This window comes from Sturnira hondurensis, unplaced genomic scaffold (assembly GCF_014824575.4).
Source record: "Sturnira hondurensis isolate 20B ecotype Veracruz unplaced genomic scaffold, ASM1482457v3 Scaffold0009719, whole genome shotgun sequence".
NCBI classification, from domain to species: Eukaryota; Metazoa; Chordata; class Mammalia; order Chiroptera; family Phyllostomidae; genus Sturnira; species Sturnira hondurensis.
In genome coordinates, this window is record NW_028082350.1 from 2,613,400 (window position 1) to 2,630,707 (window position 17,308).

The 17,308-nt window shown below is 46.1% G+C and overlaps 2 protein-coding genes across 11 annotated transcripts in view; both read right to left on the reverse strand.

Annotated features, from left to right (window-relative positions):
* Window positions 1–4,936, reverse strand: part of PHLDB1 (pleckstrin homology like domain family B member 1) — a 51,721-nt gene extending 46,785 nt beyond the window's left edge. For 7 of the 10 annotated variants that reach the window (XM_037057443.1, XM_037057440.1, XM_037057444.1 and 4 more), the window contains exon 1: window positions 4,818–4,933. The gene's annotated coding sequence lies outside the window, so the exon portion shown is untranslated. Of the gene's footprint in view, window positions 1–4,817 lie in introns of all 10 variants that reach the window. The other 3 variants (XM_037057437.1, XM_037057439.1, XM_037057449.1) reach the window with 2 other exon arrangements.
* Window positions 4,937–10,164: 5,228 nt separating this feature from the next.
* The window catches only part of ARCN1 (archain 1 coat protein complex I subunit delta), a 29,569-nt gene continuing 22,425 nt past the window's right edge, over window positions 10,165–17,308 (reverse strand). The window contains exons 9-10 of the mRNA XM_037057450.1: window positions 16,507–16,711; window positions 10,165–12,170 (exon numbers count right to left, since the gene is read on the reverse strand). Coding sequence (XP_036913345.1) covers window positions 12,081–12,170; window positions 16,507–16,711 — 295 coding nt within the window. The 3' untranslated portion in view covers window positions 10,165–12,080. The remainder of the gene's footprint in view (window positions 12,171–16,506; window positions 16,712–17,308) is intronic.

The following is a 17,308-nucleotide window of genomic DNA, read 5'->3' on the forward strand; positions in this document are numbered from 1 at the left end:
AAAAGAAAAATAAAAAAAAAATTCAAAAAATTCAAAAAAATAGCTTTAGAAAGTAGAGTCACACTGAATTAAAAAAAAAAAAAAAAAAAAAAAAAAAAGATTTTATTTATTTATCTCTAGAGGGGAAGGGAAGGAGAGAGGGAGAGAAATATCAATGTATGGTTGCCTCTGCCGGGGGCACACAATGTATCGTGTGTCCCTGCAACCCAGGAACTGGCCTGCAACCCAAGCATGTGCCCTGCCTGGGAATCGAACTGCAATCCTCTGGTTCCCAGGCCAGTGCTCAATCACTGAGCTACACCAGCCAGGCCAATCTTTTCTTAAAAGAGACCAAAGAAAAACCCAACCAGAACACTAAAAACATCTACTGGGAAAAAATAAAAGAGAAATGCAACCATTTCTGCTATCTCTACAGGGCTCAACTTCTGCACTCTCTTCTCCAGAAAGCAATCTTGTCCCCACACAATCAGGAACAAGAAAGGAAGGAAGGAGGCAAGGAAGGATGGATGGACAAACTACTGGGATGACTAATACTGGGAATATAGGACTCTTGGAATCCTAACCTGATTTGGTGCTATAGGAAGCATAGGTCCTTAGAACAAAGGGTAAAATAGATTCCAGAGCCACAACTTGAACTCTTTCACACCCATCTCTTTCTCCCTGGCTCACATTTTTAGTACCTGAGAAACAAGAAGAAGGACCTTTGTGTACTAAGGTCCTTCTGTAGGCACATGTGTGCCTACATGTCCATCTCTTGATCAACTTGCTAATGTGAGAACTTCTAATTTGCTGCTGAAATGTTACTGGAGAAAGTTGAGAAAAATATGTCTGAAGGCAAGATTTCCCTCTACTCTCTCTTCCTGCCAACTACCAGCTGACTTTGAGAGGAAGTTGAGGCAAGAGCCAGCATTCCAAGGAGTGTCTGACCCAGTGTCTGGCAGTGGGGCCGAAGGGACTTAGCCATAGAACTAATAATTTTACCCACCCAGCTTCCACCTTTCCAGGTCTGAACTACGTCACCTCCATCACCATCACCACCCAAGCTGGCAGAAGAGAGGCCAGGCAAGAACAGGGCCTGGGGCCTATCCCAAGTCTGCCTGGGAAGACAGAAGGCAAAGGCCATTAACCTACACCAAGAACCAAGCTGGCCTGGTACCTCCCCAGGACTGGCAACGGGAAAAATTTTCCAGGGACCAAGACTGATGTACTGCTTCCTTCCACTCAGGGAAATCCCTCAGCAGTCTGTGGAGGAGAAGCAAGAGACAATGGGTTGAAAATTAGGAGTGTATATACAAGAAGGGCTAAGGAAAACAAAACAAAATGGTGAAGGAAAGCCATCATCATTTAGTTTCTAATCCTATTTTTTATTATCTATTACTTTTGAGATCTTGGACAAGTTACTTAACTTATCTCTGCCATGTCATTCTCTATAAAACTGGAATAATGATTTAAAACAAGATTGTATGGATTTAGCGCTTGCCTGGAATGAAAATGACAAATAAATGGGCACAAAATTTCTTCCTTTCTTTTTTTTTTTCCTGACAGAAATGTTCTAAAACTAAGTTGTGATGATGGCTGTACAACTCTGTAAATATACTGAAAATAACTGAATGTACACTTAAATTAAGTAATCTTAGGGTGTATACATCATATCTCAATGAAACTGCCAGTTATTACTATGAACTTTGTGACCTTGATCGAGTCACTTCACCTTGGAGAGCCTGAGTTTCTTCATCTGTCAAAAGTCACTATCACCCTGCGAGGCATCTGTGAGTGTGTTCATTCATTTACACCAAAAAAATTTCAAGTGAAGATAGAGACTGTAAAGAGATAATGCTGAGGGAAACCAGAGTAATTAGAGAAGAGGAGAGAAGGTAATCGAGATGAAAGGGACAGATATGGGGAGAGATGTAGGGAGAGACAGAGAAGATAAGAAAAGATGTACAGATTGGGAGGTGAGAGGCTGTGGCTCCAGCTCGGAAACCTAATCTACGTAGGGTGGAAAAGATACACCAGAACCTACTTACGCGGTGCCTTGGCAAAGGGGTTACAGAGCCGCCACCTGGGGGCCCTCCGTCCCCGGACCCCCACCCCTAGCCTGCAGGACGAAGCCGTGCGGCTCCCCGGCGTTCCCGCGGCTGCCTGGCTTCTGTCGGACGTCGCTACCCATCACCCCGCTGGATTTACTCACCCCGCTCACCCTGCGCGATCTCCACGGCCTTTCTGGAAAACCTCGCCCCGCCCCCTCCCCCCCCCCGCCAAAAAAAGCCCCTCTCGGAGCCCCTCGTGGTGTGAGTCCACCTCTTCAGCAAGACAGGTGGGAGAGAAGCACCGCTGCAGTCTCCGGGTAGCGTGGCAGAGGCCTGGGTGTCTGGAATTGATGTGCAACAGTGAGGGCCCCGTGTGGGGTGACACTGGGCGCCGGCAGGGGAACCGCTCCTGCCCGGCCGCTCCTGCCTCCTTGTCCCGAGTAAAGAATACCCCTACCGGGTCCCCAGCCGCCTCCACCGACTGGGGCGTTCGGAGTCACCGCTCGAGAGTCTCGGCACCCGAACGAGGGTGGAAGGAGGCCCAGGAAAAGACCGAAAAGGTCTGGAACCAACAGGCACTGGAGAAGGTTCAGTCTCCAAACAGGGCGACAGTCCTAAGGTCCTCCCGGGCGCCCCAGCCTGGGCGCTCCCCGGCGCCACTGCGGCGCCCTTCCGCCCTCACCTGTGGCCTGGAGGCCCGCCGAAGTCTCGCCCCGGGCGTCAAAAGACTATGGCCCGCCGCCACCCCCACCTTCCAAGCACACATTCGTCCTCAGGGAAGGGCGGTCAACAGAAGAAGGAGTGGGAATGAAGGAAACAGGCTAGAAGTTCAGGGGACAGGTCGTCGGAGCAGGGCGGGGGCTCAGAGTGGGTGTGGAAAGGCGGGGGGGGGCGGGGCGGCGGTGCGGAGAGACCTGATGAGTGAGGAAAGTGAGAGGTCTGCGGGATGGATGGGACGAGGAGGAGAGAAGGTATCTGGAGGGAAGATGGAAGCGGGAGACTGAGGGATGAGATAAAAAGAGAGCTGGGCGGGGGAAAGAAGGGCGACTGAGGACAGGGGTCATCAAGGATCTGGGAACTACCAGAGCGCACCGAAGGCAGTTGAGGGGACCCGGGGCGGGACCCAGGGCGCTGAAGGCTGAGGAGGCTGAGGGCAGCCAGTGTCCCCACAGTGGGCGAGAGAGCGCAGCTGAGAAAACGGAGAACGTAGAACCGGAGAGGGAGACGTGAGCGTAGTTAGGACTCTGATTTTTATTCTGGTGGGGGTGGGAGTGGAGGCGGGGCGGGGAAAGTGCACGTCTCGCAGTCGCGGGCCGAGCGGGGTATTTGCCAGGTGGGACAAGGCCGCAGTGTTGGGCCGCCCCGCCCGCCGCTGCCGCGAGACAAGCGTCCTTTCTTTGGCGGAGCGAGGAGAAGGAGCCGCTTGTTTGTGCCGCGGGAGAAACGGGTGGCCCCACAGACATCGCCCGCTCCCTGCGGAGCAGCTGCGGGCAGAAGCCTGAGGGTGTAGCGGCAGTGTGTGTGTGTCTCGAAGGAGGTGTGAGGGAGGTGTGCGTGTATGAGGAACTGCGTGTGTAAGGGTGCTGCCGGTGTGACTGTGAGTGGCATAGGGGCTGCGTATGCGCGGGAAGTGCGTGGGCGCAGGAGCAGCAGGTGCTGAGGGCTGTGCTGGGTACAGGGTGTGTGGAACGTGTGCTGAGTTCTGCGTGTGTGTGAGGAAGGGTTCCTCACAAGTCAGGGCGATGAGACTGGGGGCCAGTGGCATGTGCGTGGGTGATGCAGGCCTGGCGCTGTGCCTCTCTGCGTGTGGGACATCTGACTTGCTGGGGAGCTGTTTGTTTGTGACCATTGCAATGAGTCAGCCTCCGGGACCGCTGAGCTAACGGGTCCAGAATGCAGCCCCGCCCCGGCGCCCCGGGTATCCGCCGTCCCTGCGGTCTGCCCGCCAAGCCCCAGCTCTTGACCACCAAGGCGGAAGCACCCGCCCGCGCCGGACGACCCGGGACCCGGAGGCCCCTCCCAGCACCCCGCCTCCGCATTCTACCATCCGCCAGCAATACCCCCTGCGGGAGAAGCCGGGAAGACCTGGCTCAGGCCGCGCTCCAGGGAACTCCTCAAGGAGTTCCAATACGGACCACGCGTGAAGGGAAAGGGGCTGGGACTCACTATTCCCACAACCCCTCCGGCTTCCGGAAAGCCGAAAGGCGTGGGGCTTCGGAGGGCCTTGGAGGTGCCAGATACGCCCAAGAGCCACTCCCGGACATCCTTGCCTCCGAGCCCAACTCCTCATCCCTTCCCGGTCCCTCAAGGCTGCCGGGCCCGGGACGGAAGCGGAGACGTCCCAGGGCTTCCCAGCCGATACCTTGCCACCGGCACACCGGGTGCAGAGTTCTCAGTCCTGCGGCCGGCGAGAGAAGGGGAGCTCGGGGTTCAGACAGAAGGGACCCCGCGAATGCCCAGCAGCTCGTTTGAGTGCCCTCGGGAGAGTCTTGATGTGGTAGTATCAGCGTCCCCCCACCCCGGGGGAGAGCGTGAAGGCTCCCTCTGGCGGCGGCGCGAGACGGCAAAAGCATGCTGCTTGCAGGAGAGTGGCTGAGCCCACTCTCCGAAAGTCCCTCTCGTCCCGGTGTCCTCAACCTAGGGCACCTCCTCCTCCCCCAAGGGTTTCTTCCGGGGTCTCTAACCCAGAGCTTAACTGAGGGCTCTCGTCAGTCCTGGAACTTCCCCTTATCCAGTCCCAGCCACGCAGCAAACAGGATCCGAAGGCCTAGAGGGAAGGATTATTACCTCGGGGGAGCAGGGGACACCAGTCCCTTAGTCTGGCTCGGCTGCCGCAGCCTCAGATTCAGGATACTGTTGCTTTTCCCTGGGAGTCCGCTGAGTAGGTGGAGAGAGAGCGGGTCCCGCCCAGATTAGTCCCCGCCCCGGTCTCCTGCCCTGCGTCGGGTCTTCCAGGCCAGCCAGAGAAGACGCAGTTGTGGGGCTGGAGCCCAAGGTCCACTCCCCACCCCAGCTTTTCCATAGCAGCACACCCCCCATTCCACCCCACCCCACACTCATACACACCCAGCCAGCACAGTGACGGCTTTGTTTCTGTAGCTGGACTCTCCACTACCGCCACCACACACACACCCCCTCCTCCCCTCCCCCCTCCCCTTCGGAGTCTTAAACCACCCTCCACTCCTAGGCTTTAAGGCTGTCCCCCTCCTGCCCCTCCTCCTTTTATTTTATTTTTAGAAAGGGGAAAGGAAGGAGAAAGAAACACCGATTGATTGCCTCTTTTGCACGCCACTCCGGGTACCGAACCTGCAACCCAGGCATGTGCCCTAACCCAGAATCGAACAAGCGACACTTCGCTTTGCCCGACCCCGCCCAACCAACAGAGTAACACCGGTCAGTGCTTTAAGGCTCTTTTTTTAAAAATTTTTTTTAAAATATTTTATCTATTTATCTTTAGAGGGGAAGGGAAGGAGAGAGGAAGGAAACATCAATGTATGGTTGCTTCTGGTGCATCCCCTGCAGGGAACTGACCCCTGCCGGAAACTGGCCTGCAACCCAAGCATGTGCCCTGACTGGGAATCGAACCGCCACCGTCTGGTTCGCAGGCCGGTGCTCAATCCACTGAGCTACACCAGCCAGGGCAAGGCTCTTTTAAGGTGGTTTTGACATTTTCCTGTCTGTCTCTCGCCCAGCGCCCCACCCCCACCCCCACCTTTTAACCTTAGATTCCTGAATCCTCTGTTGACCCCCAGTGAACCTCACAGTCACAGCCCTCCAACATACCCAATATCCCTTCCAGAATATCAGCTGCGGGTACCCAGGTCGGCCCGTCACCCCTTCTCACCCTCTTCCAAGCCCCACCACGAAGAGCTGCAGATGGGGTTGAAAGCCCTGTACACCAGGCTTCACGGATTTTTCTAAGGATAGGTGTAAAAAGACATTAAAGTGCCATACAAATAGTAAAGCACAAGAAAGCTCCATGTAGCCCCACCCCAACCCCAATCTGCCAGATTACAATTGGGAGGCAAGCAGTATAAACAGTTGAGCACACTATCCTATAGCAGTTGAGGTTTCTGTAGGAGTAGGGGGTTAATAAGGAAAAAAGGGGGGAGGGGACTAAAAACCTAAAAGGAGCCTAAAAATAGCCTAGTCGAAGTCATTCTTCGTTCGTCTCAACCCCCATCCCAAAATCCTACATTGACAGTGGACCCTTACCTTGCAAAGCCAGCTCTTGCCCCAGGAGACTGGCTGGGAAGGCCCTAGGGAGCTCAATTCAGCTAGACTGAAAACCTCTTTAACGCACACTAGAGGGATTCCAGAGATTATATCGCATTGGAAGAAGCAGAAAAACCCCAACCTGGCGCAGATAGCAGAAAATAACTCCTCCTCTTTGGTGGACAAATCTTGTTCAATTCCCTATCTTTAGTTTGTGCCCTCTCTCCCTAATCCAGGAGCAGCAGGAGGCTGAACTGCAGGAATCTTTGGTCACTTATTGACAGGGCTAGCTAGCATTAGCAGGGTCGCCCCCTCGCTACAGGCTGGAGCTCACCAGAGCCAGGCAATTGTCACGAAGGGGGTGGGGAAGGATGATCTTCCAAGCTGCCTGCTGTGGCCAACAGAACAGGCTCCAGCACGGGATGTACCAGAAAGCCCTAGGCTATGAGGGGGCGGTGGAGAGGCTCTTATTCTTCCCGTCTTCATACTGTTTAAGCTTCGTGAATGTATTTTGACTCTGGACACCTTGCACGAGGCAGATCACAACGGCAATTTTCAAGCTATTCTAGTGAAAGAAAAAGGAAAAACAAAACTATTGTATCCTATGCGCCAAGACCCAGCATTTAAGGGAAGGAGCTCAGATTGGGGTAACTCAGAGACTTTTCACTTAACTCAAAACTCTCAGCACTTTTTTAGTCTTGGTCAGGAGGAATTTCCAGGAATTAAGCCTGTCACAGAGGTAACGAATGCTGGGGCCAGGAATTGAAATAGTACTCAGTTTTTCTGTCCTCCCAGCCCAGGTACCAGACGACTGACTCCATGCTAAAGGTTCTGTGCAATGTGTCCTAGCTTCTGCTGTGTCAAGGCCCTGTGTTCCCACAGTTAAGAGCACTCAGGGGATTATAGCTCTACCACCCTCACTGTCTGCCCCCACCCTGCTCCACATGTGGAGTACATAAAAAACTCAGTGCTCTCAGTTATGCAAGAGATCCAGCAGTTGGGAGTTCAGGAAAGGGGGAGGAAGAAAAAAAGCTTTCCAGTATGCTTCAGACTTTCCAAAGAGGAAAGAGGGGGAGAGGGCAAAGGCTGGGTGTGGAAGGAAGAAGGAATTTTTTTTTAGGCCTTCTGGTCTTGGCTATGAACGTCAGTAGTGGATTTCTACACTGCTCCTGCCTTTGCCTAGGCCCATTTCCCACCTCTGTCCCTCCTCTCAAATTATACTCCTTCCAGCTCCAGAAAGGTGATGATTGCTCATTACAGCAAATAATCCTATAGATACACCTGATCCAGAAAACTATTTTTTTTCTGGCCTCCTTGGATTCCGAACTAAGGCATCATTAGCATAGGTGTGGTGGCAGCAATATCAAGTAAACTCCTTGTTGCATCCAACTTGGGGAAAAAAATTCAAACCATTAGTAGCTGCAAAGGAGCAGAAGCTCTCTCCTCAGCTTGTCTTCAAAACTATACAACCCACACTTCCACCCAAAGAGGAAATACATCCAAACTGAGTGGGAAATCTGGGTATGACAGAAAACTGGTCTTCTATTTCCAGCTCAGGACCTTCCTATAAGCTGAAAAGAACAAGCATTCATTTGGGTAAAAGAATGCAAAACGAGACCTATTCCCATTTCTCTCATTGCCTTGAATTTGTAATGCCTTTTTCAAATAGTCCTCTTTGGTAATCAACTTTATTGTACAGAGTGCACCTATGGAAGCTTTCCAGAATTAGACTTAAGATCTAAATAGCCACTTAGTCCCTGCCTATGAAGAACAAGGCAATAAACCTTTCCTTTTTGGTGAGGGGTGGGGGTGAGAAGTAACCCAAAGCTTCTAAAAACTGCCTGGATACTTTATCTGTTTGAGAGAGGAGCAACAGCTTTGAAATGTAGTCTTCTTCCTAAAGGCTTGCTTCCACATAAATCACCAACTCCCCACAGTAAAATGAAATTAACACTTGTAGAGATGCTGTTTGCCCTTGGGTGAGTGCAACACATAGCAGTCAACGTACTCATAGGACATTAAAAACTCTACAGCTGCAAATATATTTACAGAATGGGCAAGAAGAGGAAATGGAGAGAATGGTTGCAATAACTGATGTGCATAAAAAAGGGAATCAGCCCTGGCTGGCATAGCTCAGTGGATTGAGCGCGGGCCTGCGAACCAGACGATCGCGGTTCAAGTCCCAGTCAGGGCACATCCCTGGGTTGCAGGCCTGTTCCTTGCAGGCTAACTACCAGCAGGGGATGCACAAAAGGCAACCATACATTGATGTTTCTCTCCCTCTCTCCTTCCCCTCTAAAGATAAATAAATAAAATCTTTAAAAAAAAAAAAAAAAAGGGAATCAATGGTGAGTTTTTGCTTTCCTTTAAAGCCTACCTTTCCCCCAAACTTTTGGTGTCTCTGTATCACACAGAAAGTTGTCTTGAGCCACACATTAAATACAATCATCACAAAAAAATCTCGTTTTTATTTAGAATTTTGTTAGGCTGCATTCACAGCCATCCTAGGTTGCATGAGGCCCATGGGCCGAATGTTGGATACCCCTCCAAAACATAAGCCCTATTCCTCATCTTCATTGAGACACGTTTAGTATCACTAGTTGTAATTAACATTTGTCTGTTTAGGGAAAAAGGCTTTGTAAGTAGCTACAGCCGTTGCTTCTAGACTTCTGAATTTCCTTCAGGATGGGTGCTTTTCCTATTTTTCTCCTATATTCCTGCAATGAGCTCTGCAAGATGTGAACCTTTAAGACTACTCTATTTCAACTCTGGAAATCTCTGGTCCTATCCAACGTGAACAATTTTAAATTAATGGAGGACAGTTTCCCACAAGATGCACAGGTCAATAGATTTTGGGTTTCAAACTACTGTTGAGTAGTTGAATGGCCAGATCTTTTTTAAAAGGAACTCCTGGCTGGTGTAGCTCAGTGGACTAAGCGCAGACTGTGAACCAAAGGGTCGCAGGTTCGATTCCCAGTCAGGGCACATGCCTGAGTTGCCGGTCAAATCCCCAGTGGGGGCCACTGGAGAGACAACCACACATTGATTGGTGTTTCTCTTTCTCCCTCCCTTCCCTTCTCTAAAAATAAAAATCTTAATTAAAAAAAAAAAAAAAAAGAAACCCCTGACCACAGAAGAGGTGTGCTCCCTACCTCCTCTATATGGAATGAATTAAACCAGAGGAGGAATCACCAGCCTATTACATTAACAGAATGCTCAGTCACATCCAATTATTTTGTTAGTCTCCCTTATAGGCGGCCAACAGAAAGTCCACGTATGCTGTGGAGGAATTAGCTGCCAATCAGGGAATGGCGTGACTTTGGTCCAATTCATTTCATTGGATTAAAGTGAGCTAAGCCACATTTCAGCAATATCAGACCAGATTCTAAGGGAGAAAAACTCAAAATCTTGGCTTTTACCAGTAAAATAAAAACTTTTCATCTCTACTTACTGTTCATGAGAATAATTTGCCTCCCAACTTGTTTTAAGTTTTTTAAGTCAAGTAAAAAAGTTTTTCTGAGGGAATTAACAATCCCCAAGGCATTTATGGATAACTTACTTCTTATCACTGTTTGTTTAATGGGGAAGAGAATGCTTCAACATATTACACACCTTCATTCTTTGAAAACAAAGCCTTAGTTTTCTGACTTTACAACTGCCTCTGACAAAATTAAGACCAAAAGTCCGTATGAATAGCATTAAATTCAAAAGCTACTGTCAAAGCACATGTGTATGTGTATACTCAAATGTAGAATACACAAGACCACACTACCTGTAATGGGAAAAGGCAATCAATACTCTTAAGATAGAGATTATTTTCTCTTAAAAATATCATTAATTTTAATCTTAGATCCCATTATATTATACTAAATCAGCAAGCAGACACCAAAGTATGAGACAACAGTCCACTTAACATTCATTTTATAATATTCTTTATTCGATTAAAGAATTTGCCTTCTTTGTATACACTGGAATGTTATATCCCCTATATATTTTACGGGCTATAAAACATCTCTCATTTTAAATATTACCCCAAAAGTAATTTCAGAAAAAGTTTTTGTAAAACTAAACTTAAAAAAAAAATGATACGGACAAGCAACTCACAAACAAAAGTGGATTAATAAGATTTCTCGTCTATTTAACTACTTGACAGGTTTCTCGTCCCAGTGCCCTTCCTAAAAAACACATTCACTCGCGCGTGCACACACACACACCCCCCACACACACACACACAAAAACCCTCACTTGGAAACCAAGCTAGAAATAAGGATTCTTCCCTGATGCAATTAAGGGAAAGGCCAGAAATTTCTTTGGCAAACAATTCCATTCATGACCACTTATGTGACTGCTTTGCTTCAAGTAAAGTATACTTTTCACAGGGAAGACCGATGCCATTCAGCGTGGGAGTGGTGTTCTCCAACCAGCTGACAGTGCAGAAGACATTCATGGTTACCTGCCTCTTCCCCTGCCTGTGGCTGCAGTCTGACAACTCCCCCAACCTTTGAGTGCAATACTGGGTTAAAAGCCAGCGATGGGATGGCTGATGTAGTTTTTTTCATTTAAAAAAGTAATGGATGGGATGGGGCTAAGAAATAACTACGACATGGTGACACTCAATAGAGAAGTCTTGTAAGATGAAAAGGGAAGGATTTCAGAAACAGGGAAAAGATGAGCTGGTGAAAAAAATGCTGGGCAGACAAGAAGGAAACGGGAGTACACACCAGCAATCTAATACATACCAATATAATCAGCTGCCTCTTGAAATCCTAAAAACCTGGTGGTGGAAATAGTCTTCTTGATAGTTTAGGGCCAACAGGATTCACACAAGGATTCACTGAACCCACAGCTGATGATTTTACAGATTCTCTGAAAATCGTAACCTCATCTCTTGCTAGAAAAGGACTGATGATATAGACAACAGCCAGAAAGAGGGAGAGGTGGTGAATCTGAGGAATGTGAATGGATTACGAAGACCATGAACTATTATTTTAGCTAAAGTACTCAAAATGTAGAGCAATGGAAGCCTTGGTAGTAGCACCATCAGTAGACACAATTACCTGTGGGTGTGAAATCTGTAACTGGACAAAATCATTCTCCTCCTAGATATTGAAGTGGGGGCTATGCCATTTGAAAGCTGTTACTTGGCTAACATTCACTATACTGTTTTAAACTGGAGAGACAAGACTAAAAGGAAAACAACCTGGCACAGCAGTGGAGGAATGAATGGACATAGGAAAAGGATATGGGACACCCTTATCTTTTAACTTCTAGAATTCCAAACACCTTAAGCAATTCACCTGTATAATCTGAAAATCAATTGGATTAGATCAACTTGTTCTAGGAGTACCAAATAAATACAACACCTATACACAGATAGCCCAGTGCTTGAATGTATAGAAAGAAAAAAACAGAAGGTAAAGAAAAGGAGTACGAAACATTAAACTCTTTTGCAGAGAAAACTTTTAAAACACAAAGTATGAAATATAACTATATTTAGGGATCAAAATAAAGGAGCAACTTAGGCAAAGGCTGAGAAGGTGTTTAACTGGGGGCATTCTCTGGAGAGCTCGCTTTCCTAGTGGCCAGTACAGTATGCCAAAGCAATCAGCAGCCTTTCCCTTTATGTTTGTGTCATTTCTTTACCAAAAAATGTTCCTGTGACTTGAAACACTGAGAATGAGTTGAGGGTCCTTGCGCGCTGAGAATCGTGCATTACACTAGGGAAAAAAGGGTCTCCAATGGCTTGTAGATTGGGAGGGGGGGGGCTCTTCAGCCACTGCTGGCTTCTTCTTTATTAATTTGAAAGTTTTCCTTTTCAGTTTTCTCCTCTTCGTATTACAGGATTTCATACTTATCCACTAGGAAAGTGGTCTCTGTGGAAAACCTTACTGGGCTATTCCCATCTACTTGGGTCACTTTGGTTACCTAGAAAAACAAACAAAGAGTAAGTTAAAGCAAAAGGAGAGTGAGTCTGCAAGGTGCTGACTACATTCTCAGTATACAGCAGATCAGATTTCCTAAAAGCAGTATTAAAAGTAAGTCAGAAATGCTGAAACAGTTCAATTCATGCCCTGACCAGTGTGCTCAGTTGGTTGGGTGTCATTTCACAAAGCAAAAGGTCACCAGTTCAGATTCCCCTGGTTGGGGAGCACACAAGATGCAACCAATTGATATTTCCCTCTCACTTTGATGTTTCTCTCCCTCTCTTCCTCCCTTGCCATCTCTCAAAAAATAAAATCTTTTTTAAAAGATGTTCAATTCACAACAAATGCAGCTAATAGTATCACTCTTTCCCATCAACATAATCAATCAGCTTTCTAGATAAAAAAGACAACTATTGGGATGACATGTAGAGTGGTATTAAGTACAAGATCCAGAGTGAGTGGCCCCTGCCCAGGCCTTACCATATAAAACCTATGAAGTTCATAGACATTCTACCAGGAAGATCAATTAGCATTTTGACCCAAAATGCAGTATTCTAACACTTCGAAATTATTTGTCTGATTTGTTTTCAAAGTCTTACTATGCTTTTCTATCGTATTTATTTTTTAGATCTAGCTGGGTCCTTCTAAGGATATCTTGTCTCTTCTTTTTAATAATAAAAATGTATAGTTTAATGAATTTCCTATAACAACGCCTATAATGGCACCAACACAATACTTAAACCATTGATTCACATTTTTAAAATTTTGCTTTTTAAAATATTTTATTGATTATATTATAGTTGTCACCCCCATTCCCCTCCACCCTGCACACCCTCCTACCCACATTCTCCCACTTTAGTTCATGTCTATGGGTCATACACATAAATTCTTTTGCTTCTACATTTTCTGTACTATTCTTAACCTTCCCCTATTTTACACCTACTATTTGTGCTACTTATTATTCTCTGTACCTTTTCCCCCTCTCACTCTCCCACTGATAACCTTCCATGTGACCTCCATTTCTATGATGCTATTCCTGTTCTAGTTTGTTTTTGTTTTAGGTTTTGTTAATAACTGTGAATTTGTTGTCATTTTACTCTTTGTATTTTTTATCTTCTTTTTCTTAGATAAGACCCATTAACATTTCAAATAAGGGCTTGGTGATGATGAACTCCTTGAATTTGACCTTATCTGGGAAGCACTTTATCTGCCCTTCCATTCTAAATGATAGCTCTGCTGGACAAAGTAATCTTGGATGTAGGTCCTTGCCTTTCATGACTTGGAATACTTCTTTCCAGGACCTTCTGGCCTGCAAGGTTTCTTTTGAGAAATCAGCTGATAAGTCTTATGCGCGCTCCTTTGGAGGTAACTGTCTCCTTTTCTCCTCCTGCTTCTAAGATTCTCTCCTTATCTTTACTCTTGAGTAATGTAATTATGATGTGCCTTGGTGTGTTCCTCCTTGAGTCCAGCTTCAATGGGACTCTCTGAGCTTCCCGGATTTCCTTTGCCAAATTGGGGAAGTTCTCCTTCATCATGTTTTCAATTTCTTGCTCTTCCTCTTTTCCTTCTGGCACCCCTATGATTCAGATGTTGGAATGTTTAAATATGTCCTGGAGGTTCCTAAGCCTCTCATTTTTTTTTTTTGAATTCTTATTTCTTCATTCTGTTTTTGTTGAATGTTTTTCTTCCTTCTGGTCCACACCACTGATTTGAGCCCCGGTTTCCTTCCTGTCACTGTTTTCCTTAGCATAACCTTCATTTTTCCCCTCTAATTTGCGACCATATTCAACCAATTCTTTTTTTTAAAAGATTTTATTTATTTATCTTTAGAGAGTAAGGGAAGGAGAGGGAGAGAAATACCAATGTACGGCTGCCTCTCGTGTGTCCCCTGCTGGGAACTGGCCTGCAACCCAGGCATGTGCCCTGACTGGGAATCGAACCGCGATACTATGGTTCTCAGGCCCTCGCTCAGTCCACTGAGCTATACCAGCCAGGGTCATATTCAACCAATTCTGTGAGCATCCTGACTACCAGTGTTTTGAACTGTGTATCTGATAGGTTGGCTCTCTCGTCGCTTAGTTGTATTTTTTCTGGAGCTTTGATCTGTTCTTTCACTTGGGCCTTTTTTTTTGGGGGGGGGGGTCTCAGCACACCTGTTACACAGTAAGGGGTGGAGCCTTAGGTGTTCACCAGGGCAGGGCAACCCACTTCACTGCGTTATGACTGTATGTGGGGGAGGGGTCCAAAAGGGAACAGTGCTGCTTGCTCTACTCTCTGCTGGTTTTCAGTCACTTCTCCTGCTATCTACCCACAATAAAATTGGGCCCTTCTGATGCCAATTCCCTGGTGGGTGGGTTTGTGTATGTTCTAGGACCCTGTGGGTATTTCCAACAGACTTTCCTGCAAGGGTGGAAGTTTCTCCCACTGCTACCTCAACCTCCACAGATGTTTTCAGGGAGAGGCCTTGAGGCTTTATTTACCCATGCTGGAACTCTGGGTTGCAAGGTCTGCCTTGCTCCCCAGTTGTTCCCCCTGGTTTATCTGCACGTGAATGTGGGACCGCCCGTCTGCCAGCCATCACCTTGCCTACCCTGTTCCTCCAGACTCTGCCTTGCCGAAAGTCCTCTCTCCTGGGATACCTGTCTCCACTCCTCCTACTGGTCTGGATGAATGTGTCTTCTTTAACTCCTTGGTTGTCGGACTTCCATACAGTTCGATTTTCTGTCAGTTCTGGTTCTTTTTTGTTTTTACATTTGTTGTCCTTCCGTTTGTTGTGTGAGGAGGCAGTGTGTGTCTACCTATGCCTCCATCTTGGCTAGAAGTCTCCTCATTCACATTTTCTAATGAGCTATCTCTCTTTTAAAAGATCCACTGGTGACCTGGCCCACAACTCAGGCATGTGCCCTGACTGGAAATAGACCCAGCTACCCTTTGGTTCATAGGTTAACACTGAATCCACTGAGCCACACCAGACAGGGCTCTGATGAGGTTTTGAGACAGCAAGTATACTATCTACTCTTCAAATGGTTCCAAACAGGAAGAAAATGTACCCATTCTATTTTATGTCTTGGGTTCAACAGTGTGTGCTCCAATACTGATGGGGTTATGCCAACAACCCAGAGGTAAGAAAGAGAATCGCTCGTTGGAAGCATCCAACAGAGGAAATTATAATTTCCCAAGCTCTTACAAGAGGGCAGAGAGCATCTAGGAAGATAAGATAGTGCCAGAATATAATAAGCAAATCAATGAGTCAGAAGGGAACAAAACTATATAAACTGGTTCCTTGTACAGCACATTAAAAAGTGGAGGAACAAGGAGTTAAAAACAAGGAAGAGTTCACAAATTTCTATTGTTTTGCCTACCTAAAAAACAAGATTTGCCCTGGCTGGTGTAACTCAGTGGATTGAATGCGAGCCTGCAAACTAAAGGGTTGTGGTTTGTCAGGGTACATGCCTGGGTTGCAGGCCAGTTCCCAGTGGGGGACACACAAGAGGCAACCATACATTGATATTTCTCTCCCTCTTTCCTTTCCTTCCCCCCTCTAAAGCTAAATGAATAAAATCTAAAAAAAAAAAAAAAAAAAGATTTGCAACAGAATTAGTTCATGATTACCTGTGCTTATATCTTTTTTTAAACAGATTTTTAAAATTTATTTTTTAGAGAGAGGGGAGGGGAGAGAGGAAGAGAGAGAAACATCAGTGTCACAGAGGAACATCATCAATTGGCTGCCTGCCTTTCACATGCCCCCATGTAGGGACCTGGCCAGCAACCCAGGCTTGTGCCCTGAGTAGAATCAAACAAGTGACCTTTAGGTTCTCAGGCTGGCATACAACCCACTGAGCCACAGCAGCCAGGGCTGATTATCTGTATTTATTATCTGTGACATAAACAATCTAAAATAATGTATCCATTTGTACTAAAATAACTTTTGGGGGGCAGTAATTTTACCTTCTAAATAAAACTTTTTTTTCATTCCTTGGGTTAAACCAAGTGACATTATAAAAGGCATTATAAAACTATGTGTTGGGTGTCTTGGCAAATGGATTTCAAAATATGAGATTATTAAAAAAAACAGGTAATTAGTAAGAGATATACATACATCTTGTACAGTACCTAAGTCTTTATATGTATTTATATTCAATATCTTTACTTTGTCTGATCTAGAGAGGAAAACTGAGGTAAAGCAGGTAAAAAATATGACCAAGATCAAACAATGAGCCAGCAATGAAATGGGCAGGGGACGCCAGCTTTTCTGGTCTTTTGTTCTGACCATGAAGCCATGCCACCTACCTGTCCCATCACTTTCCCCATTTAGGCTCTATATTAAAATGGTGTACCTGTATGTTACAGTAATTTTTTTTGGAGATGAAGGAAACTTGAACAGGAAAGAAATCATTGGGCTGCCCGGCAATGCTGAACTCGAGGCTGCCACTCTTATTTTTTGCATCAATCACTGGCAGGCACCACTCCAACATATTTCGTCGACTGTCATGTCGATATTCACCATCGATCTCACCAATCACTGGTGCACCAACACCAGATCTGTTACAAGAAACATCCGTGTCAAGTTAGTTGGCCAGACCTAGAAGAACTCTGCCAAGGAAAACTAGCCTACAATTTGATTATGCTCCTTAAATTCTGCCCACTTTTATATAGTCCAAGAAAAAATTGGGCTCCCTAATAACTTCAAGGATCATAGTCCCAGCACCTTAGCTAAGGGTCTCACTCATTCCCTTTGCAGATACAGATATATACAACCATAAGTAATTGGTAAATATGTCTGTGAGCTGTTCTAACATGCGGAGCTGGCTGGGGACTGAGACTGACAAATGTGTGAAATGGAATATATTCCTAAAAATCTGCACTAATAGTTTGCTGCTGTGTCAAGAAGGAATTTTAATATAATGTAGTTCTTTATAGATGACAGTAGGTAATAAAACAAATTAATACCAGGGAGAAACTTTAAACACCATTATATAGTTATTTAGAATGGAATGAATTTAGGCCTTTCAGAGAATGTTTTCAAAGATTTTAGAAAGTTTGGACATTTACTATAGCTGAAGCCAGTGAATTTATTTGATTTATAACCCATAAGTGAACTTGGGTTGAAAAGCGAAAGCACAATTACTCCCTGACAAA